The following is a 25,911-nucleotide window of genomic DNA, read 5'->3' on the forward strand; positions in this document are numbered from 1 at the left end:
CACACAATCAATGTGGGATAAACATCCCTATTTTATTCGTTATGTTGATATAAAGTTTTGAATTTAAGATTACCTACTCTAATATTATGATAAATTATTAGTTGTCCAAAAAGTTTAAATTGTTAAAAAAAAAAAAGTAAATTTATTCATTTAACCATAATTCTAACAACATTCATTGTAAGTCTTTTATAGTAAAATTAATACTAGTTTGTGCATTTTTTTTTTCATTTTTCAATTGACAATTATCCTGCACAAAATCAGGCATGCTCTCATTTATTTATTTTTTTTAATGGGGTCAATTGTTAAGAAGTTGAAAACCCAAGTGTACTCAAAACTGTTTCATTTTTTATTTTATTATACAGAACAATGGATAATGCAGTGGAGGAGAGGCTTCTTGGATCAGAATCAGAAGTGCCAACTGATCTTAAAAGAAGGATTTGGGTTGAATCAAAGCTCATATGGAGGATAGCATTTCCATCCATATTGTCTAGAGTGACTTCATTTGGAATGATAGTGGTTACACAAGTGTTTCTTGGACATGTTTCTGAACTGGACCTTGCTGCATATGCACTTGTGCAGAGTATTCTTTTAAGATTTGTAAATGGGATACTGGTAAGCTAGTTAGCTGTTGATTTTGTTTTACCTTTACTTAAGAGCTACCATTGAGCGTAGATATAATCAATTTGTATAGTCATATACAATAAAAACAAAATTCTTTTTTTCTATTATTATAATTTTTTATTTTCTTTTTTGAAGTTGGGCATGTCAAGTGCGACTGAGACTTTATGTGGGCAAGCATTTGGGGCAGGACAGTATCATATGATGGGTATTTACTTGCAACGTTCATGGATCGTTGATGCTGTTACAGCAACAATCATGGTACCATTCTTCATCTTCACAACTCCCTTATTTAGGCTACTTGGTGAGGATGAAGCAATAGCAGTAGCATCTGAAGAAATCTCCTTATGGTTCATTCCTATATTCTATTCCTTTGTTTTTTCCTGTACCATCCAAATGTACTTACAAGCACAACTTAAAAACTCGATTATTGGATGGCTATCTTCTTTCTCGTTTATACTTCATATCCTTTTATCTTGGATATTCGTGAGCATACTTGACTTGGGGGTTGCTGGTGCCATGGGTGCGTTCAACATAGCTTGTTGGTTACCAATCGGTGGAGAGTTTGTGTACATTTTCGGAGGTTGGTGTCCAAATACATGGAAAGGATTCTCTACTGCTGCCTTCATCGATCTATGGCCTGTAGTAAAGCTGTCAATTTCCTCTGGCGTGATGCTTTGGTAATTACAAGTTGTTTTTCACATTAGAGCATTAGCATTGATCAAGATATATTGCCAAATTGCTATTTTTAGTACCACAAACAACAAAAACTAAGCTACATCAATAGTGTTATTGTTAAAAAATTCAACAAAGGTATAAAATAAAAAAAATAAAAATAAAAATTTCTCTCTTTGTTCTTTTTTTCTCTCTCTGGTCTTCTATTTTTTTTTTTTTTTTTTCCTTCTCTCTTTTTTCCTTCTCTTTTTTTCTCTCTCTCTCCGGTCTTCTCCTTTCTTTTGCCTACCTCTTCATTTAGGTTCGTGGTGGTAGTGGGTGGATCAGTGTTGGGTGAATTGGTGTGAGCCAGTGTTGGGTGGATTAGTGTGGGTCATTGTGGGTCGGTGTGGCAGAGTTGGTGGTGGTGGTGGTGGTGGTAGTGAATTTGGTTGTGGCAGTGAGTTGTGGTTGAGATGGTGGGTTGTGGCTAGTGGTGGCAGTAGTTGTTGGTGATGGGTTGTGTTTTTGTTTTTTTTTTGTCTTTTTTTTTTTTTTTTTTACCGTTGGTTGTGGTTGCTACAATGGTGGTTATGGCTATGGCTATGGCTGATTAAGTGGTGGTGGAGGTTGTTGTGGCTGGTTCCTAAATTTTTTGTGGTAGATTTTTTTTTTTTAATTTTAATGAGTTCTTTATATTATTTTAATCGAAGTAGTAAAAAAAATAGAATCATTGATGTTAGGTGTATTAAAATAGATCAAATGGATTTTTGAAATGCTAAAAGCTAAAAATTTTAGCTCCATCAATGCTAATGCTCTTATAGAGTTAAATTTATTTCACTATCTGCCCTTTTTTTATTACTCCCTTGCTAAGGTACATGACATTCTCTAGCCAAAAAAAAAAAAAAAAAAAAAAAAACAGTTCCTAAAGGAATATATTAATTTACCGTAACTTCTAGGATACAAGTCCAACTGGTTTTAGGCATACCATATTTTACATGTCTCACACTCATATTATTTGTATTGAACACATACTTCATACTTGCACTACACTACTATGTCTACCTATATAAAGATAGTCCTTTGTATACTTTTACACATTGAATACAATATAATTGATTTACAATTCTAACATGGTATCAAAGCGATCACTCTTAACATTTTGGTTTTCAGGAATAGTCTTGTCTTCCTAGGCATTCCTCTGACACCCCTACCTTCTCTGGTCACCATTGCCACCATCAAAGCTGTTTAACGTCACTTCATAGTTGTTAGACATTTCTAGTGCTTCTGTTGCTATCAAAAGCTACTCACTACTACCAAGATCATTGTCTATTCCAAAACCATCATCTTCCAACATCCAATCACATCTTCAATCGTATTGTTGGAACAATCTCAAGCCAATCAACTCAACATTGCGAGAATGAAACCAATTAATCCAACATGAGCTACCAAAAGCACTGGCTAAAGGCTTTTAGGCATACCAAACTTGAACCTCACTCTAGTCTTTCCTACTTCCTTAGGAACGGCGAAACTTAGAAGGTCTATTGTTATTCTGATCCAGTTACTCATTGTTGACATGTCTTCTAACAACATTGACTTTTTACTAAGGTATTTAAATTTTGTCCCTCCTTTTAACTTTCTTCTTTTTATACCTTTTTCCATACGAGTCCTCTGATTTCTCTAGCTGTGTTTTTATTCAACCCTTCGAGTGCTACACCTGATCACTCTTTGAACATTTGAGCACTTTCCTAGACTACCCTCCGAGAGCTGCCTCACACTACTATTGGGTCCCCTCCTATGTCAAAACTACACTTCATTGCTCTTCTTGGGTATGATCCTTTCTTTCCGATTCCCATTGCTAAACAACTCTTGCTACATTGCACAAGCTGAGGCAACCACTAACCTTCTATGATATACTATAATGAAAGAGGAACTTGATGCATTAGCTAAAGACCATACTTGAGATCTTATTAATATTATCTACCTCTTAACAAGTCTATGGTTAGTTATAAGTCGGTTTTGAAGATCAATACTTGATCCAATGGGTCTATTGAGAGATACAATGCTTGTCTATGTTAAGGCTCTGTTAGTGCATAGAAAGGGAAATGGATTGGTCACTTCAAGGGGACCTGACCTCCATGGAAGATTAGAGAGAGAGAGAGAGAGAGAAAGAATGAACAATGTATTATTCACAAGACAATGAATCTATTCTGTTACACAGTGCTTCCCTTATACCCATGGTGTAATCCTAACTAACTCTAGTACAACTAACTCACCCTCACAATACAACTAACTCACCCTCTTAACCACTCTTCACCTTATTAACTAGTGTGGTAACCCTTAACCCCAAAGTAACTAACTAATAACTACCTACCTATTACAATCAGTAAGGTCCACATGTACAATTACACTACAATGGAAATATAGGTTCCTAACATTACCCCTCCCTTTCAAAGCACCTTGTCCATAAGGTGAGGGAAGGAGAGCTGTAGCTGATGAAGGGATTCCCATGTTACATCATCAAGAGAAGCACCTGACCACTGCACCAAGACTTCTGTGATGACCCTAGACCTCAAAGATTTAGTCCTTTTCTGCAGAACAACCACTGGTTCAGTAAACACTTGACCAAATTCATCAACAAGAGGTAGAGTAGGTAAGGGTGTGACATGCTGACCCAGCTTTAGCTTCAAACATGACACATGAAAAACAGGGTGGATTCTTGACTTAGATGGCAAATCCAGCTTGTAAGACACACTACCAATCTTCTTCAGTACCTAAAATGGCCCAAAATATCTTGGAGATAACTTCCATCTGCCCTTGGAAGCCAAAGACTGCTGTCTATAGGGCTGCAATCTCAGAAAAACCCAATCCCCCACTGCAAAAGACCTCTCCTGCTTGTGCCTATTAGCTTGGGTCTTCATTCTAGCTTGAGCAACAGCCAAATGAACCTTTAAGGTGTCCAAAACAGCCTGCCTTTGACTTAACAATGAATCCAATGCATCCACCCTAGTAGTACCAAGCATATAACCTTGGAGCTTAAGGGGAGGAAAGCCATACAAAGCTTCAAAAGGAGTTAGCTGCAAACTAGTATAAAATGAGGAATTAAACCAAAATTCAGCTAATGGTAGCCAAGAAGCCCACTGATGAGGTTTATCACTAGTGAAAACCCTTAGATATTGCTCCAAACTCCTATTAACAATTTCAATCTGCCCATCTGTCTGAGGGTGATAGGCAATGGACATGGCCAAAACAGTGCCTTGCAATCTAAATGGACATAGCCAAAACAGTGTCTTGCAATCTAAACAATTCAGACCAAAACAATGAAGTGAAGGTGGCATCCCTATCACTCACAGTAGAAGAAGGCATGCCATGTAATTTAAAGATATGATGCACGTAAAGAGAGGCAATCCTTGCTGCATTATATGGATGTGAAACAGGAAAAAAATGCACATACTTGGTCACCCTATCCACCACCACCAAGATAACCTCATACCCCATAGATTTAGGAAGACCCTCTACAAAGTCCAAACTCACATCAGTCCAAGGAGTAATAGGGATAGACAGTGGTTGAAGTAGGCTAGAAGGGGAAGATGTATCAGACTTGATCCTTTGGCAGATGTCACACTCCCTAATGAACCTCTTGAGGTCAGACTTCATTCCATGCCAATAAAAGTCACTCTTAGCCCTCTAGTAAGACTTCAGGAACCCAGAGTGGCCAGCCAAGGGGCTGCTATGAACATGATGCAAAAATCGAAGCTTAAGGGACAAGATGGACCAACAAAGAACCTGCCCTTGTAAAACAATAACCCATTCTGAAAAGTGAAGCCTTTAGGAGGAGAACCAGCTTGGACAACAACAATAAGTTGTTGGACAAAAGCATCTAATGAATAGCTAGCTTTCAATTCATCCAACCAAGTTGGGTTAGGGACAGTCAAGAGCATCAAGCAACTTGTCCTGGAATCAGAACTAGAAGCAGGCAAGTCAAAATCAACCCCAAACTGTCTGGACAAGGCATCAGCTACCCTATTATCACAACCCCTTTTATATTCCACAACAAAAGCATATCCCAAGAGTTTAGCAAGCCACTTCTACTGAGATGGGGTAGCAATTCTTTGTTCAAGAAGAAACTTAAGGCTCTAGTGGTCGATTTTAACCACAAAAGGCCTTCCCAATAGATAAGATCTCCATTTTTTACTGCAGAAGCTAAAGCCATCAATTCAATCTCATAAGTGAATAAATGAAGGTATTTGGCTTTCAATGCTTGACTATGGAAAGCAATAGGTCTCTAATCCTACATAAGTACAGCCCCTAAACCCTTCCCTAAAGCATCACACTCAATAATGAATGGCTTTGAAAAATCAAGAAGAGCCAACACAGGAGGATGAGTCATAGCCTCCTTCAACCTTGTAAAAGCTTCCAAAGCCTTATCACTCCAAAGGAAAGAATCCTTCTTGAGGAAAGAATCCTTCTTGAGGAGATCAGTTAAGGGTTGTGTAATGGAACCATAACCCTTTATAAATTTCCTGTAATAGCCAGTTTAGGAAACCTCTCAAAGCCTTGACAAAATCATGTATTGGCCATTGCACCATAGTTGATATTTTCTTGGGGTCTTCCTTAACACCCTCACCAGAAATGATATGACCCAAATACTCCACCTCAGAACACCCAAACACAAACTTAGACTGCTTAGCAAATATTTGGTGTGACAATAAAACCTCCAAAACAGTCCTAAGATGAGATAAATGAGCATCTAAGGATTGGCTGTAAACCAAAATGTCATCAAAGAACACCAGGACAAATTTCCTTAGATAAGGTCTAAAGATGGAATTCATTAAAGCCTGAAAAGTGGATGGTGCATTAGTCAACCCAAAGGGCATGATTAAAAACTCATAATGCCCTTCATGAGTTCTAAAAGCTATTTTAGGAACATCCTCACTCCTCATCCTAATTTGATGATAACTTGACCTAAGGTCCAACTTAGAAAACACTGAAGCACCTGCCAATTCATCCTACAACTCATCCACAACAGGTATAGGAAATTTATCTTTAATAGTGGTCTTATTAAGAGCCATATAATCTATACACATGCGACAACTACCATCAACCTTCCTTACAAGCAAAACAAGTGAAGAAAATGGACTCTGGCTAGGCTGTATTACCCCTACTTCCAACAATTCATTCACTATCTTTTCAATTTCAGACTTTTGGAAATAAAGGTACCAGTATGGTCTCTCACACACAAGTTGTGTGCCTTCCTTGAGATCGATGTTGTGCTAATGACCTCTAATGGGAGGCAGGCCAGTAAGGACAGCAAAAACCTAAGAGAACTCACCCAACAAGGCAGCCAACTCTGGTGGAAGAGATGATTGGGACAGAAGCAATAGAATCTATAGTAGTGATTTGCAACACCAAGCCCTTTCTAGTTGACCCACCAAAAAACTTATTAGCATCAAAAATAGTTGAAGAAGCAACAAGCTGTAATCCTTGGAGAAATACACTCTTACCCCTATATAGGAACCTCATAGTCAACAAGTGAAAGTCCCAGCTGATTACCCCCAAAGTACTCAACTATTGTGTACCCAAAACCACCTCACAGCCACCCAAATGCAAGATATTAAAATCTACAACAAACCTATGCCCTTGTAAGGTGATAGTAACCCCATGACAGCTCCCTAAGGTCTTAAGAACTGTGCCATCAGCTACTCTAACCTCCAATATTTGAGAAGTATCCAGCTGTAAATGTAAAACTGGTAACACAGCAACATCCAAGAAATTATGGGTGCTCCCAGAGTCAATGAGAGATACCGCATCATGATTTTGAATCCAACCTTTTATCCTCATGGTATTAGAAGTAGGATTCCCTACTAATGCATATAGTGTAATCTCAACAGGGTCCACTCCACCCCTTAAACTGACATCCTGGTTATCAAGCAACACTTTATCCTTATTAATCTCCACCAATTGTACCCCAGAAGGTTTAGGTTCCACCTCCATTACTTCTTCCAACAAAAACAATTTAGCACTTTTACATTTATGCCCCATCTGCCACTTCTCATCACAATTGTAACAAAGCCCCAATTTTCTTCTTTCCTCCATTTGTGCTCCAGTCAACCACTACAAAGGAACTTTAGTCCTAGACTCCACTCTAGCCTCCAACTTAGGTGTACCCAAAACTGAAACCTTACCAGTATCCATTAAATTCCTAAACCCCTTCCTACCATTAGATAGGTATTCTTCTTGAATTTTTCCCAACCCAAAAGCTTCATTAAGAGTTTTAGGGACAAACATTCTAACTGGTAGTCTAATTTCATCATTCAATCCACTTAGAAAACAACTCAATTTGTGTGACTTAGATAACCCAAAAATTCTATTAGACAAGATTTCAAAGTTACCTTTGTAAGCAATCACAGTGGACGTTTGCTTAAGTTTGGTGAGTGACCCTATAGGATCATCATAAGCCATGACACCAAAACAAGTCTGCAATGCTTTGATGAAGACCTCCCAGCTAGGAAAATCACCTACTTGCTCTGCATCTTGGAACCAAGTGAGCTTCTTCCTCAAGATGATACAAAGCCATCATTACCTTCTAATGTTTAGGGGTATTGTGATAGGAAAAGAATTGGTTAGCTTTATAAACCCAACAAGTTGGATCCTCTCCACAAAACCTTGGAAAGTCCAATTTCAGATTCTTAAGGGAATTGAGAGGTGAAGACTCTAGGTTTCCTTCATTACTGTTGATGAGAAGAGCTCGAGAACTTGAATTGGAAATTTGGCGCTTATCCTTTGCTTCAGCAATTTTTTGCATGAACCCAGTAATGGTCTGTAATTGCTTCTAGATTTCTTGTAATGCATGTTCATGATTTTCAGAAACCTTAGCTAAAGCTACAATTTTCTCTTAATTCTGTTTCTCGGAGTTTTGTGAATTGGAATTTTGGGAAGTGGAACGAGTTTCTGTCATGGTGGTATGGAAGGATCAAATGCTTTGATACCAAATGTTAAGGCTCTGTTAGTGCATAGAATGGGAAATGGATTGGTCACTTCAAGGGAACCTGACCTCCATGGAGAGAGAGAGAGAGAGAGAGAGAGAGAGAGAGAGAGAGAGAGAGAGAGAGAGAGAGAGAGAGAGAGAGAGAGAGAGAGAGAGAGAGAATGAATATGTTCAGTTACACAGTGCTTCCCTTATACCCGTGGTGTAATCCTAACTAACTCACCCTCTTAACCACTCTTTACCTTATTAACTAGTGTGGTAACCCTTAACCCCAAAGTAACTAACTAATAACTACCTACCTGTTACAATCAGTAAGGTCCACATGTACAATTACACTACAATGGAAATATAGGTTCCTAACAGTCTGGTTGCCAAAGGTTTCACACCAGAGTATGGCATTGACTATAATAAACCTTTGCTCTGGTTGCTTGTCCCTTATTCTTTTGCACACTATTGGTTGTTGTAGCCGCTCGACAGTGGCTCCTCTTCAAGAATGATGTTAAAGATATCTTTCTTAATGGGGGATTTGGATGAAGAAATCTATATGCAACCTCCATGTAGTCTCTTTCATCCTCAAACAAGGACGGTTAACTCTTTTGTGCACTTTATAGTCTTAAGTAAGCTCACCGTGCTTGGTTTGCTAAGTTCAACTCCATGGTTTCTCATTTGAGTTATTTTACTAGTTCTTATGACTTTGCTATTTTCTTTTTGCTATATTCCTTCGTTGCACTGATAAAGGCGCCATTTGATTTCTTCATTATGCTGATGATATGATAATTATCAGTGATGACCTCAACAATAATGATCTCGAACTTAATGCGCAACTTTCCATTGGAGAACCACTGCCTAATTTCACCCTTTATCAGCAATTGGTTTGTAGTCTATTATATCTTAGTCACTCGTCCAAGCATCTTCTATGTTGTACACCAAGTGAGCTAGTTCTTGTCTACTCCACAATTAAATCACTATGTTGCAGTCTTGTGCATTCTTTGATATTTCAAAGGCGCTCTTTTCCATGGTCTATACTTCTTTGTCCAATCTCCTTTCGCTCTATGAGTCAACTTTAATGTTGATTGGACAAGGGATGGTCCATAATTGGTTATTACTTTCTCCTTGGCTCCTCTCTAATCTCATTGGCAAAGTAAGGAACATTATGTTGTGGCCCATTCCAGTATCAAGGAAGAATATCATGCCTTAACTAATACCACATATGAACTCCTTTGGTTATGTTGCTTACTCAAGGATTTAGGTGTCACTACTTCTTTTACCACTTCTATCTATTGTGACAACTGAAATGCCATTTAGATTGCTCATAATGATGTCTTTCACGAACATACTACGCACATTGAAATTGATTGTCATTTTGTCTGGCATCACCCCTTCAAGGTTCTCTCTGAATGGTCTCTACTTCCTCTCAAGATCAGCTTGTCGACATCTTTACTAAGTGACATCTTATAGAAAATTTTCGTGATCTATTGTTTCCAAATTTAAGCTATTCTCTCATCATCCTTGAGTTTGAGAGAGACTGTTGATGTATAAGCCTCAGTTTTAGGCCCACTATAACGTACTCGTCTTTTACCTATATTACTTGTACTATTACACATACTTATACAAAATGAGTATATTTTCTCCACTTCATTTGGGGGGTTTTCTGGATTTTACATCACTTTTTTAACAATTATTAATGTCATGACCAAGACCTAATCATATCTAGAACTGAAACTCTTATCCGCGATCAAATTGGCTTGCATTTCACTTAAGCGATATCCAATGCATCAATCATCTTTAAACAATAAAACAAGGCATAACAATCAGGAAACGCAATAACAATGGGATCATATACAATGTTGTCCCATACTCAAAAGTTAATCTAAAATTCTTGCCTTCCAAGTATATAAAATACTCAAATAATGGTTAATGATTAAATATTACATCTGTTTTAATAGTTTAAAATTTTAAAATAAATATAGTTTATCATATCATAGTAGGTGATTCTCAGATCAAACCTCCACATCTCTACTCTATCCCATTTAAAATTTGAAAATTTCATGTATTGGGCCTCAATTATTGAGGACTTTTGGGAACCAACAGATTATGAGGTTGCTGTGCAAACAAACACACAGTTGTGTGGTTCAGGCAGTAATATCTAATGCCTTTCAATGATTTTTATTTTATCTTCAACAGCTTAGAGCTTTGGTACAATGCTGTCTTGGTTTTGTTGGCTGGATATCTGACAAATGCAACTGTAAGCATATCAGCTTTCTCTATCTGGTAAGATTTATCTCATTTTCCATATTGATCTTCTTTTTCTATTCAATTTACTTGAAAAATAGAATTCAACTTTTAACTCCTTTTTGTAGCGTTAATATCGTTGCATGGGAATTCATGATGTACCTTGGATTCTTAGGTGCTGCTTGGTAAGGCTTTCATGATTTCATCTCTCTCTCTCTCTCTCTCTCTCTCAATTGTGAAGCTGCCACTTTTTGTCTCCAAACTCAATCCTCTTGTTATGTAACTTGTACAGTGTGCGCGTATCAAACGAGATTGGCAAAGGAAATGCTAAAGCTGCAAAATTTTCCATTAAAGTTATTCTTTGTACTTCAATAACTATTGGAGTGACTTTTTGGGCCTTGTTTTTAGCTTTTGGGAATAAAATTTCTTACTGGTTTACAAGTGATGAAGAGGTTGCCGAAGCTGTGTCAAGTCTCTCTACTCTACTTGCTTTCTCAGTCTTACTAAACAGTGTTCAACCAGTACTTTCAGGTGAGTGTTTCGTCTTCTGATTAGCTGAGAGCAATAGCGTTTTCTATTGTTTCATCATATTGAACTTTTAGCAAGCATATATACATATATACATTGATATATGTAAACATGTTTTCAACTTTTACTCACGTTTAGGTTCTTGTCATCAGGTGTGGCCGTGGGTGCTGGTTTACAAGGTATTGTTGCAATTGCTAACATTTGCAGCTATTATGTGGTTGGCGTGCCAATTGGAATTCTGCTTGCTTATGTGGCCGATCTTGAAGTGCAGGTAAGAAGTGATTAGTGCACCTAGAGAATGTTAGATCATCACATGACGTAAAATAATTTTCCTCAACTGATTTAGTAATTTTCATATATCAAAAAGCACAATATATTTTTACAAATATTAATTAATCGTGTCAATGGTAGATATATTGTAAATTATAATTGTATATGCTTGCTTAATGGAAAAAAGGAAATTAATCTTAGAGATAAAAACTTATTCTATCTGTATTATTAAACCATGAGAAAAGAACATAAAATGTATAGTAACTGAAACACCATTAATTGTTGATCGATTGAAATTTGAAAAGAACAACGACAATGGTTTCTCATCATCTTTTAATTAATCTCTCTACATTTATTTATTTATTTATTTATTTATTTCATTTTTATTAACATGTTTAATGTTTCCCCTTAATTTCTCTTTAGTTATATGCTAAAATATTTCAATATTTGATTTAAAGAAAATTACAATCTACCTTCCTAGTGTTCCAGTCACTATTTCTGCATTTTTGTTATTCTCATTTTGATTTTTGTCTTTTTGAAGCACCCTTATCCTTTATTTATTATATATTTGGAATTTTGGACTTGAACCCTTAAAATAATCACATTTTTAAAAACTTCGAGAGTAGATTTGGCCCTTTTTGTATTTCGGCCTTTGTCACAAAACCGCCCTTGACACACCTAAGATGACAGATTTTACATTTTGCTAACAAACTTTCAATTACAATTTACCCTTTTGTGAGTTTACCCTATCATAATTTAGTTTAATAAACTTTTTATAAATTATTAAAATTTTCCTCCTAACGTTTAGATTAAAATGAAGTGGTTAAGGTTTTTTCGACTAAATCCTAATGATGTCACATTTTAAACAGAATTTAATAAATACTATGATTTAAAACTAAGATAAAATTTTCTTTTTTCTTTTTTTTCGGAAATTAGAGAACAAAATAATAAATACAATTTGTTTTTTCTACTTTCTATTTCCTATGCTTAAAGTTCACTTTTCTTTGTTTAATTTATAGGGTCTATGGATTGGGTTGTTATGTGGAGAGCTGATGCAGACAATTGTTCTTTCCTTCATTATATGGAGAACAAACTGGGACAACGAGGTAAGTTAAACTGTGAAAGTATTAAATAAAGTTATACTAATTAAGACTTGAAGTCTAGAAAGCACGGGTGCGGCTCCAGGGCCGCTGCACCCGTACCAGACTCGCCCTGATGTGGCGTGCGACGCGCCAATTCGCCTTTTCTTTTCAATTCGGGCCAAAATTGACCGATTCGCTCCGATTCGGGCCAATTCCAGCAGAAACGAGAGCTGAAACAGTCGATATGGTCCAATTCAGGCCAAAACAGCCATCAAATCAGACCGATACGGCCTGATTCCAACCAATACGGCCGCTAAAACAGGCCAAAATGGGCTGCTGGCTGCCAAGCCTGCCATTCTTCAGCTTCATGTGGCCTTGTGAAAAAGAGAGAGAGAGAGAGAGAGAGAGAAGGAAGAAGAAGATGAGAAGACACAAAGAAATTGTTAGAACTTAGAAGAGGTGAGGAAAAAGAATAAAAGTTTATAACAAAAGAATATAAATTAAGTAGGTGAGAAAGTCAATTGTTTCACGTGGGTGGGCTTGGGAATTGAAAAATGAGCAAAGGAACCTTCTTGGAAGGTGGTTTTTTATTTACAATTACCAAAAATATTGACTTTATTAAAAACAAATCATAAATAATTGTTTTTTAATAATAAACTTACCCCTTTATTTGAATTTTTTTATATAAAAAATATTAAATTCACTATATAAAAATATATATAATAATTTATTAAAAACGTATCCCACCACACCCGCACCCTATTTTTTCGAAAATTGCCAAGTCCTACACTCACATCCGAATCCGAATCTGCACCGTGCTTCATAGCTTGAAGTCAACAGTAGTTTCCAATTATCATTGTTGTATGAATTCTAACAGTAACTGTTCAATGCATATCTGGTGTTAATTTAAGGTCTATTATATATATATATATATATATGCTATAATATGTGATCAACAATTTATTTTTGCCATCTTTTCAATAGGTTAAAAAGGCATCTGAACGTCTGAATCGGTGGTATTTGGATTCGCCTGAGGAAACTAATTAGAGTAAAGCGTCGATGGCCTTTTTAAAGGCTTTTTATCTTGTAATTTGATTTTGTTTTGACAAGGATATCTATTCGTTTTGCCTTAATGAAAAGTACTTTTTAATAACAGTAGTGAATTAATCAAGGAGTAACAACTAACATGAATTGAAATACTTAATTGCATTAATGCCTTACACTCAAATTTTTTTTTTTTTTATTGAACAAAATTTCATTTAATATCATAAGCCAAATTAGGCATATAGAAGTGAACAAAAGAAGGAACTTCCTTTATCCGCACTGTTAGTTCATAAACATGTTGAGCATATCTGGCTAGTGTTGGTTTTGCAATAGTAGGGAACAATGATTTTTTACAAGTTTCTCTAAGATTTGATATCAAAGAGAAATTTTTTCTAAGAGGGCAGCAAGTATTTTCTGAACAAGTGAAAGAGAATAGGGATGTAATTTTCTTCTTCTTCTCGTTCATTTGATTCTCTACCACACAAATTACATGAATTTTTTTTTTCAAACATAAATAACAACTCTAACACCATATCTAATTACATGCGAGAAAATCACCATAAAGGACACGAAGTTTAAAATAAAATAATAAAAAAAACTGTAAAGCATTAATATTTTAAAAGCTAGCTGATGAGCTACTATATTAGCTTCTCTAGGCTAGCTCCAATACAAGTTGGAGCTAGCTAGGCTACAAAAAAGGACGCCACTGATAATCAACTACTCCACTAACTAATCAGTAATAAAATCAAAATAATGAATCCTAAAGCATATATAGAGCTAAAATGAATTGACAAGTTAAATAACAAGTAGATTTTGTCTACTGTCTTTGATGTGTGTTTGAGTCCTCCTCTATCAGAAGGGTCAGCTACAAGCTTCAACTTGAGGATGAATCAAGGTCCTTGTCTGAAGAATTGAATTGAACAGAACAAGCACAAAGAGCAGCGGTAGTAACACAAGAGTATTATTAATTCTACATAAACGACCTGCAGTTCAGTCCTCTAGTTTCTTATGCTACTAGTAGTTTAGTGTTAGTAGTAAGTGGTAGTGATATTTATGGACACGTGTAAGTAACTGATAGGTGTATTTCATATTGTTTGTTTTCGAGGGAATAGATCCGTATAAGTTGGAGTTAGTTAGAAAGTCAGTTACATCTTGAGCTTTTATATATACCTCTTATTGTACATTTTCATTCAATTAATGCAATACAATTTTCATCAAATTCTCACATCCTCGACGGTGATTTATTGTTGCCACATGCATGCATGCATGCTACTCCTTTCTCAACCGTACCAATCTTCTTAATTAATAAATGCTCCTATTCTGTTTTATTACTACAATTACAATGTTATAGCCGTCACCTCATCTTCACATTTCTTGTAGTGTTAGCTGGCATTTCCTTATACTACTTCTTCATAAAATTATTGTATACTCTGAAAGTACTATATTATAAATGCGTATTATCCCCTCTCATAAGAATTGTAAATCTCACCATGAATTTAATTAGTGAAATCCACAATTATGTGAAAGGAAGGAGTATGCATTTATGATACTCTGAGAATATTGTATATTTACCCCACTTCTCCTTATCTGGTGAATTGATTTTAAAAATATTATTAACATACATGCCATTACAAATTAGTTTGTAACCACTACATAGACACATGCTTATTTAAGAATACATACAGTAAGATACATTTTGAACATTTATTCCTAAATTATAACTACCAATACTTGTTTTTAAATTTTTGTCAACTCTCTTGAAAAAATCTTGTTAGTGTATCATTTGATAGAGTATGCAAATTGTTTATTATTTATTGTTCCATTTTAGAGTAAAAACTATAAAATAAAAAAGCTTGTTTACCTATTTATATACTTTGTATCATCGTCCAATTTTGACCCTCTAGAATTTTTTAGAATTCTTTTGTAAAAATTGAGACGCCTAAAAATGCCTTTTCTAAATCAATCAGATTTCAAGAGTTAACCAAAGACTAATTTGTTTCAATAAATTCATAGATGAAACCCATATTCAAGTTCACAATCAACCAAGGTAAACCAAGTTCAAAACACATCCGTTTTTGTGAAGAACACTTGTAAATGACAAACTCGATCAATTTATGGCCAAGCCTTAAAGTGGAGTAAATTTGACCGAATTTTAACCAAAAATCCAATTGTTTGATTGAAGCAAATTAAGAGCACGGAATCAATAGTTTATGGACTAAAATTAGACCACAAATATGTAAGATATCGTAAAATCAAAGGATGATTTTAGGAAAATGTTTTCTGGAGGAACAAATGCAGCTTTAAGCTGAGCCTAGTTATTCTAGGCCAGTTTTGGCTGTTCCTTCGCTCGCTTTCCCTATTTTGATGCACTGAATTTGCACGTTGATTTGGAGGCCTTGCTTGAATCCAGCTTTATTGTTCTTTCTGTTCACAGAAAGATCTCGCAGCATACTTTCCACTGGATCTGGTCTCGCGTCATTTGGAGCACCGTGCTGAAAGTTATTAGCCTCCAAAGTAGGCTAGTCCACACTATTTGTCATGTTTTTGTCAATTTTCCTGATTTGATTCTCTCAATTTGAAGATTTTTGTCGAGCCATTTTTTCAATTTTCCCAATTTGATTTCTCTCAATCTGAAGATCCTTTTGTCGAGCCGTTTGTTCCAAGATGTTGAGGAATACTTCTAGTTCAAAAAACCACGTGGTTTTGCGTCCAATTCTCATGGGCAAAGTGAGTGCCAAAACTGAATTTTAAGGGTTTTCATGATTTTGGCATATTTTTCCATTAAATCTTTTTGGACTTTCCAACCTCCATTTTGATCAAACGAGGTGTCCTCGGAAAGTTTTTGGGGTTTACTTTATAAATATCCTTGCTTTTTGTCTCCAATTTTCAAATTGAGGAAGCTTGATGCTTTAGAAAATGAGATGAAAAACAAACTTTAATTGGAAAAATACTTTCTTTTTTAATAATTTCATTTTAATTAGAATAAATTTTAGCAAATTAAGCTCTTTAAATTGAAACTCGTCACAAGACATTTCCAACGAATTCTTATTTGGGCCAATATGTGATCATTTGATTATAGTTCAATAAAATTAAGTTACAATCAAACTTTAATGACATGTCTGAAAATTTAATCATCACGCACTGTTTTTTTGTTTTTTATATTTTGTGATGGCTTGCTTGTTTAAAATACGATCAGGGATCATGAGCTATCAAATTAAAGGGAATTTAATTATCATGGGGGCTAAAATTTATCCAGATCAGATGGTTAGATTTTTTGGTCAAATTGTAGTTTTATATGAGTTGATTGCAATCAAACTTTTGAAAAAATTTCGGAAATGTTTATTTTGACTTAAAAGTAAGAAATTTATCATTTGGGTGAATTTTTTACTTCGTTTGACTACACGTCAACTTGGTCAAGATTTGGTCAACAGGGGCATTCTAGTCATTTTGACCTCCCACTTCCAAAATTTGGATAAATTGAATTATCTTTAGAATTCCTTTAATCCTAGAGTCAAAACGATAATTTTGCAATTTTTGTGCAAAAATTGGGACCTTGACATGCAAAATGAGAACGGACAAAATACGATATCGACAAACACTATCTCTAACTTTGAAGTATGTTTTGGAGGCCTTCTAGGACTCAAAATTCAACATATCAGGTTTGAAATACTTGTGAAATTATATTAGCAATGACACCAAGTTTGGACAAATTAGACCAGGTGAGGTATTTCACAATGTTTGAAGAAAAAATCTATAACCACAAATTTTTTCATAACTTCTTGCCACAACTGTCATGTGGCAAAGTGTGAGTGGCAGAGCAAAATTGGTGGGCCATATGTTAGTGATAGGCAAACTACTCTCAATCTACCACGTTAGAGTTGTAACAAGAAGTTGCGTGATAAAGTTCGTGGTCCTAGAACTACTCATGTTTGAAAAGTTGCACTCCAATTTTACCATCCAAGCCACATAAGACAAAGGAGGTGTTGAAAAAAAATGTCTCTTACAAATTGAAGCTTAAACAGTGGTATTTGTTACAAGAACAAAATACACAATATTCACTATCTAAATGCTACAATAAAATTAATGAGAAAAGAGTGATTTTTCTTTATGTGATTACATCATACATTAATAAATTTGTTCAATCATTACACAAATGAGCACTTGCTCCCTTTATATAGATAAGTAAAATATATGCTATTAGAAAAATGTTGAGTAAATGAGAAATTGATTCATAATGTGTCCACTTGAACACAGATTTAAGTAGTGAAACTCATTGAGTCCACAAAAGAAAGAAAAGAGATAATATAAGTTTATATGCTCATGGGCTAAACATTGGGTTCGGCTTAGGCATGTGTGGACTAAGCCCTCTTGTCCAAATAATTTTTTTTTTTTTTTTTTTCGAGTCAGTAAGTTTGTGTATGGTAGTTTTTCCTAAACAATGTATCTATTTACTAATGTATATATTCATAATCCCTCAATCGTAAAAACAACTTTTGACTAAGAAAACTTTCAAAGAGAAAATGTTTTTGTGCATAAACATAGAATCAAAGAGAGAGAGAAAGATAGTTTAGTTCATTGAGCACAAACCTTGCAGTACTTCTTCTTCATGTTGTTGATCATTTTATCCTACAAGACAAAAGTCTGCAAATCTCTAAACACCACTGAATGTGTGAGAGGCGAAATTTGTTTTAAGGAGATTATGCTAAACATAAGACTTAATCAGTTCTGCATCATTCATTCTTCACGCTTTTGGTCTGTGAGTTATTTAATTATTGTACAAATTTCTTCTTATGTATTGAGTCTTATTATTTATAATTAGATTTGTGTGTTATTATTGTTTACATAATCACAAAAATAAATTAATTGTTGAAGTATATCCAACAATTTAATTCGACTAAGAGATGCAACTCTTTAGCAATGAGTTGGATTGTGCATGCATTCTTTAGGTTTAGATTGGCCTAATATTTCTAACATCTCTCATTTGCATATTGCTAGCAGAAAATAATTATAGTCCATTTAGATTGAGAGGAAATGAGGGAGCGTAAAGTAGATGTGGACCAAAACTAGTATATTTTCAGTCAATTCTATTCTACTCCCTTGCACTCTCCCTCCTTCATTCCTTAATCCAAACGGGCCCTTAGACTTCCCTCATATTAATTTTTGAAATCTTTCACTTGAAAAGTACTTAAGTAGTTTAACTTCAACATTTTAAATCATATACTTTATAAATTAAAATAATGTATATCCTCGTCTGTCTCCATTAAAACTCGTAGTTCAATTTGTTAATTTGGGTGGGGGGAGGTTCTTTTCTTTTTCGGAATGTCTCGTAGTTATAATATTGAGGTATTTATAGGAGGCAAATCTAATGGAAAGGAACGCAAAGTGGAGAAAGCCTTCTCTCTCTCTCTCTCTCTCTCTCTCTCTCTCTCTCTTCAATATAGAATCTCCCCTTTTTCTCGCTCTCTCTCTCTCTCTCTCCCTATTATTGGTGTCTGCTGCTAGAAGAGACGAGTCATATATAATCAAAGTAAGAGTAACCCCAAGGCGATCCATATAGCCTAAGAGCAACTGTAAGACCAAGTAAGTAAAGTCTATCCTCACTGTTACCTGTTTTAGCTTTGATGTTATCTGTATGTGTGTTTACAAAACTTCCGTGTGTTTGCACAATATGAATAATAATATCCTTAAGCCACAGAGATAGATAGAACTAGGAGTAACTCTGTAATCTAACACTCTACTAGCTGTCATATTAGCAAATAGAACGCACAAATCTACAAATCTATAATGGCACGCGGAAGACCACGTATACATCCATTCTAATAAGGTCAAATAGCATCACAGAGACTATACAGTTGAACATGATACTGCAGGGTCTTATCTTATATTCTGATTCTTTTTCTTTTTCTTTTTCTTTTTTTGCTTTCTGATCTCTGGTATAAAGTTTTTACTGACTTGCTTATTGTCTAACCCTTTGTTTTTTCCTTTCAATTTCTTCCATCTGAATAAAAAAACACACACATACAAGTAATACGAATACTAAGCTAGCTAGAAACACAACCTCTTGATGATGGTCAAAGTCTACTGCTGAAAAATAGACTAGATACCTACTAGTTTTTTTTTTTTTTTTTTTTTCTTCTTCTTCTTATTCTAGAATTCTATGAATGGTGAAGATATCATAAAAAATTATTGTGGTTCGTACACCTACCTGTCTAACTAAGAAAGGAAGATAAATAGACTACCAGTTGTAACGGATGGTTGTCAAAATATTTAGAATTTAAAAAGTGAACCCTTTTGAAATAGGCAATCACACAATAAAAAGATCTGACTCATGTAAGAATGTGCATTTGCAATATGTAAAAAGATTAATTATAGTGATAAAACACAAAGTTAAAAGAATCATCACGTGGACAAATCATGAACTCCTCACTCAAGGTGGGTGCTAACCGTGGTTCCTCTTTGTAAATTGGAATTACCAGTCAATAGAATAGATAAGAAGTAGATAATTTTTTTTTTTTTTTTTTTGGATAAGAAGTGGATAAGATAATGCATAACCGTGCCATATAGATAGTATAAATAAAGAAACAAAAATTACTTTTAAGTTCTGTTACGAAAATAAAATGTGCAAAATTAGGGGTTTTGTTGAAACCAAACATTATAATAAGTAACTAAAAAATATTTAAAATTAATAATAAAACTTGTTCTAGCTTCTTTAAAAATTTTGGTATTTGAATTTTAATTGTAGTACTGTAATATTTATAATGAAGTTCTATTTAAATAAAAATACTTGTGAGTTTGTTTCAAAAAAAAATACTTGTGAGTTATGTGACGAATTCACATGGTGTAAATCTTGTGTTTGTCGATTCTCAAGGAAAAAAAAAAAATAGTGTTTGTCGAAACCATAATTAGACCAAATTATTCTTAATAATTTTAAGCAGTTTTGATGTCCCACATGAAAAAAGGAAAAAAAAATATTAAACAAAAATATATAATATATAATAAAAGTAGTATCCTACATGTGATTGTGTCAAGTAATCGTCCTCTCCATTTTTTTTTTTTCTCGATAAACCACATGGATAGGGTTTTTTATTTTTTTTTCTCTCTATCTATTTACACAAAGATTTGGTCCATAACATGCTTCCATTATATAACTTATAAGGTAACCCTTTTTTATTAACTATCTTATTCTTCATTATATTTGTTTTCAATTCAATTGATTTGTGCATATTGCACGTGCAAGCAAATTACTAGTAGAAGGGGAAAAAACCATATTGCGAACGTCTACTTTTTTTTTTGATAAGTTCTGAGCGTCTACTCAATGAACTTTAAAGGGTAAGGCATAACTTTTATTATATTATAAGATAATCATCTCTCTTTCTATATATATAAAATTTATTTTATATTTCATTAGCTCCTGGGAAAGTAAAATAAAAATATTCTCAACTCTAAAATAAATAAATAAAAATTACAATCTACTATCACAACAATTTTCACAATTTTTACCACAATTTACCTATATAGTGATTTGTAAGTAGTGAAAATAAATGATGAGCTTAAATAAGTCTATAATTTCACCTCTCATGAGTCATTTTATAACAAAATTATGCTAAAATTATGAAAGCTTAAAATTATGCTAAAATTATGAAAGCTTACTTTTAAAAATAAAAAATTTAAAAAAAAAAAAAACAAAACAAAACAAAACAAAATAAAATATATGCTATTTTGGGTGAGCCTTTGCAGCCTCCGAAGTGTTGTACTTGACAGGAATGTATGGTGGTGAATCATTATTAAGGTCAGCAGTTTTAGAGGATGTACGACAATATTCGAAAAAGTAGAATCCATGCAATATAAAAGAAACAAAAAGGTTGCTTTTAGGGAAAATCAGTTCCATATTTCAGAGATCGAATCGGATATGTGATAGAGTCCAAGTGCATGCTTTAAAAAACAATCATTTTACCAGGATTTGTTGGCATGTGGATATGTGGAGAACCCCTCAACTGTCAGTCTAGGTGCATGCTTTTGTCAATTTAGTTCAGGATCTTAACAATTAAAGTTGTGCATTGACCAGAAACTAGTTTGTTGGGAAAGATAGGAATCTCATACAACATAGATACACCAAAGTTTCACAACAAAGCCTTGACCAGAAATTATTAATTTGGGCAATGTTGCTATTTTTTTTATTTACTTACCGCAAACAACTTGTTATTTAAGATTTATTATAAAAATGTTATACATATTGGTTATTCATATTACATAAAGAATAAAAAAGACTTTTGAATGACTAAAGTAAAAGGTTAAAGTGAATATCAATTCCCATGTTTTGTTTACAACGAAACATGTAAGTTTGGAATTGTGTAACTTAATTGATTGGCATTTTCTAATGTTTCCAATGAAAATTTTTACTACAAGTTTGGAGCTCTAAAATACTATATAAATACAAAAATTTACCACAAGGTTGGAGCTCTAGAAAAAAAAATTAATAATTAAAATGATTTTATCATATCTAGCTTGATTTTATGGGGGTTAATATTTTAACATATACCCATTACATATTCATGATGTATTATAAATTTAGAATGTAGAGCCGTAGACAGATTAGACTTGGTACAATATTGTTTCCACATATATTTAACATTTGGACATTAATTATAATGTCCAAATGGTGCAAACTTGTTTTGGATATTGGCCATATCGATTTATATGTATAAATGAGCAAAGTGGTGAATCCAACTTGAAAATCATAGTCTAACCAAATATTTATGTATAATATATATTCCTCTTACAGGTGATTAACAACAGGATGGATGAGAGATTACTTGGAGCAGAACCAGAAAATATTAGAAATCTGCCAAGGAGAATTTGGGTGGAATCGAAAAAAATATGGAGGGTTGCATTTCCTGCTATGTTAGCCAGGGTTACTCAATTTGGAATGTTTGTGGTAACACAGGCATTTATAGGGCATCTTGGTGAAGTGGATCTTGCGGCTTATGCACTCATTCAAATTCTAACTGTACGATTTGTAAATGGGATACTGGTGAGTATCTTTATCATACTTTCTTTTTTTCTTTTTTCTTTTTTTTTTCATCTTTTGTTTGATATTTGGAAAGATTATATTTGTACCAACTTTTTTTTTTTTTTTTTTTTTTGGTATCAGTATACTTTTAACTAATTTTCAAACTATATAGCTTTTATATATTAACTCAACTGGTAAAGTCTCTGATAGTTAAATAAGAGATTTGGAGTTCAATCCACGCCTACACCAATGCCTACGCCAAAAGCCGATTGATGTCTTGATCTAATGATATATAAATATATATATATATATCATCAGTAGTGGACACATAAGTTGAAATTTTTTCAAAAAAAAAAAAAATTAGAGTCTAATTTTTCAGTCAAAAAAAAAAAACTTTCAAAATATATATATATATATATCACCCTAATATATTTTTGGCACCAATCTTTTCTCAAAATTTTAAATCATATCTCCTAAAATGATACTATAAGATTAATTATTCAATACTTTCATAACATAGTGACGGGTACTCTTTTCTTCTTCTTTTTTTGACCGTTGCATCATGAATATTATACTTTCATAATATTGAGACAGTTTACCATAAGTGAAATTTTAATTCTGTTCTCAACATTATTCAAAAAATTAAGATGCTGCTCCAATTTAAATTATATTACTAAAATCTAAAGATTTAAAGGAATTTTCGTGAATTATTTTTAATTATTCAATCATCTACCATAATTTTTGGTTCTAATAAAAAAAAAATGTTGAGGGTGGTTCTAATAAAAAATTTGGTCTTACACGATATCTTTCCATCATATAACTTAAGATTTTTTTTTTTTTTTTAATTTTCAATTTCAGGATATTATTAGTCAAATATTTTCTTCAATACAAATAAATTTTAATTAATCAATCCGTGCATGACTCGAGCATACTACTAGTAAAAGGAGAAAGAAGAGTAACCAGACATATTCATTCTTGCCTCACATACAAATAAAATTAGACCAATAGAGACATGTTTCTAAAATATGGAATATGCTTTTTTGAAATTTTTTTTTTTTTTTTAATTTCTTTGTAATAGTCAATTGAGAATTTCTAGAACCAACTCTAAAATTTTGGAATTAAGGCTTTATTATTTGCCGATGGATTTATGAAAGAATGATTCTATCAATCTGTAACACAATTTTGCCTCCATTTTAATTTTCATATTTTAGTTGGGCATGTCAAGTGCAACTGAGACTCTTTGTGGGCAAGCATTTGGAGCAAGGCAATACCACATGATGAGCATCTACTTGCAAAGGTCATGGCTTATCAATATCGTTATTGCAACTATCTTGCTCCCTGTCTTTATCTACTCAGCTTCCATCTTCAAGCTACTAGGAGAGGAAGATGAAACATCAGAAGTTGCTGGATATATCTCTTTATGGTTCATTCCAATTCTCTACTATTTCGCTTTTGGCTTTAGCGTCCAGAAGTATTTACAAACGCAGCTCAAAAACAGAATTGTCGGATGGCTATCTGCTATTACATTTGTACTTCATGTTCTTTTGTCATGGATTTTTGTGAGCAAACTGAACTGGGGGATTCCTGGTGCAATGAGTGCGATGATTATATCTTATTGGTTAGTGTTAATTGGAACATTCGTGTATGTCTTTGGAGGTTGGTGTCCCAACACATGGACAGGTTTCTCACTAGCTGCTTTTCGAGATTTACTACCAGTATTGAAGCTCTCACTATCCTCAGGTGTCATGCTTTGGTAACTCCATGTCCTTCACTAAATTACTTCATCTCAATTCTTTTTTTGCCCACCTTTTTTTTTTTAATTTTTAAATTCAATAGTTAGAACAATAGAGGAGCAGACAATGTTAAGAGGAATGCATTTTATTGCATCATTCCTTGTATGGCACAACAAAATTTTAACATTCTTGAGCATTTTTATATTCACTCTATGCTAGTTCCTTTCTCATTCCTTTCACATTTTCCTTTGTAACTCTTTTATCATACTGTTATAATCATCCCCTTTCTCTTTTCTTTTCTTTTTCTTCACTTTCCAATAGCTTGGAGTTTTGGTACAATGCTGTTTTAATCTTATTGGCGGGATATGTGCAAAACGCTACGGTTGCAATATCTGCATTTTCCATTTGGTAAGGCCACATTGATTCTCATTTTAAGTTTCTTACTAGATTTTGGTATACTAGAAATGTCCTTAATTGAACCGACATTGTTGCAGCCTCAATATCATTGCTTGGGAATTTATGGTTTTCCTTGGCTTCCTAACTGCTGCAAGGTATTGCTTTGCTTTTATTACCCTTTTTTCTTGTTTGATGACTGACATTGTAATCCAGTTTCTCTTTAACTGATAGATAAATATATTTCCTTTGTATAGCGTCCGGGTTTCAAATGAACTAGGGAAAGGAGATGCTAAAGCTGCAGAGTTCTCCGTTAAAATCATCTCCAGTACTTCAGTTATTCTTGGAGTGTTCTTTTGGATTCTATGTTTAATTTTTGGTCATAAACTCGCTTACTTGTTCACAAGTGATGAGGAAGTTGTAGCATATGTGTCGAGCCTCTATATCCTGCTAAGTTTGTCAATCTTACTCAACTGTGTCCAGGCAGTACTTTCAGGCATGTATTTCAATTTATTACTATGATGATAGTGAAAGGTCAAACTATTGTTTATACACCTTATAGACTGGCAAGTTCTTTATAAGTGTAAACATGGGTGCTCCTTCCACTCCAATTTTTTTTTAATCTATAACTTCTGTTTTGCAGGGGTGGCTGTGGGTGCCGGTCGGCAAGCTGTGGTTGCATATATTAACATAGGTTGCTATTATCTGATTGGGATCCCAGTAGGAGCTATTCTTGGATATGTGGCCAAACTAGAAGTAGAGGTAAGAAACCTGTATCTAGTTTTCAAACTCCGAGTCATCAACCATCAGTTCCCATGAGATTCTTTTCCCTCGTGAAAATTGAGCTTAGTTTTATAATATGGGATTTTAATAATGTCAGTTTACATAATCATTTTGAATTATTCTTAGCTAATTGATGGAGGAATATATTCTTATCTGTTCTTAATAAATTATGCAGGGCCTATGGATTGGAATGATCCTCGGTGTGGTAATGCAATCACTCGTGCTTGGTTACATAACCTTTAACACTGATTGGAATGACCAGGTAATTCAAATGTATATATTGCAGGAGCCATGATCAGCATCAATTATTTTGATTTAAATGAATATCATCAGAATGACGAATGCATTTCGTAACCCCCTTTTTTTTTTTTTTGGTGTTCTTCTAGGTGAATAAAGCATCAGAACGTTTGAATAAGTTGTTCTTGAAACCTACCGAAGAAAGTTCTATTGAAGAACCACTAAATGGATGAACAGTTCAATTTCTCTAAATTGTAATCGGTTGATTGAGATTGAACCACTGAAAGTAGTTCATTTGAAAGTATTTGATAAAATCTTGATTTTTCATCCCTGCCAGCT

The 25,911-nt window shown here is 34.1% G+C and overlaps 2 protein-coding genes across 2 annotated transcripts in view; both read left to right on the forward strand.

The window, feature by feature from the left end:
- LOC126693157 (protein DETOXIFICATION 24-like) overlaps positions 1-13,527 on the forward strand; it is a 38,962-nt gene extending 25,435 nt beyond the window's left edge. The window contains exons 3-10 of the mRNA XM_050389040.1: positions 363-612; positions 757-1,298; positions 10,445-10,531; positions 10,621-10,677; positions 10,785-11,023; positions 11,173-11,291; positions 12,310-12,396; positions 13,357-13,527. Coding sequence (XP_050244997.1) covers positions 367-612; positions 757-1,298; positions 10,445-10,531; positions 10,621-10,677; positions 10,785-11,023; positions 11,173-11,291; positions 12,310-12,396; positions 13,357-13,419 — 1,440 coding nt within the window. The 5' untranslated portion in view covers positions 363-366 and the 3' untranslated portion in view covers positions 13,420-13,527. The remainder of the gene's footprint in view (positions 1-362; positions 613-756; positions 1,299-10,444; positions 10,532-10,620; positions 10,678-10,784; positions 11,024-11,172; positions 11,292-12,309; positions 12,397-13,356) is intronic.
- Positions 13,528-18,733: 5,206 nt separating this feature from the next.
- Positions 18,734-25,901, forward strand: LOC126693156 (protein DETOXIFICATION 24-like). The gene is made up of 9 exons (XM_050389039.1): positions 18,734-18,996; positions 22,199-22,447; positions 23,638-24,179; positions 24,481-24,567; positions 24,654-24,710; positions 24,810-25,048; positions 25,196-25,314; positions 25,511-25,597; positions 25,722-25,901. Exons 2-9 carry the CDS (start codon positions 22,214-22,216, stop codon positions 25,803-25,805), a joined length of 1,449 nt encoding a protein of 482 aa, XP_050244996.1. The 5' UTR covers positions 18,734-18,996; positions 22,199-22,213; the 3' UTR covers positions 25,806-25,901.
- The last annotated feature ends 10 nt before the right edge of the window (positions 25,902-25,911 follow it).

Source organism: Quercus robur, chromosome 7 (genome assembly GCF_932294415.1).
Source record: "Quercus robur chromosome 7, dhQueRobu3.1, whole genome shotgun sequence".
Classification (NCBI taxonomy): Eukaryota; Viridiplantae; Streptophyta; class Magnoliopsida; order Fagales; family Fagaceae; genus Quercus; species Quercus robur.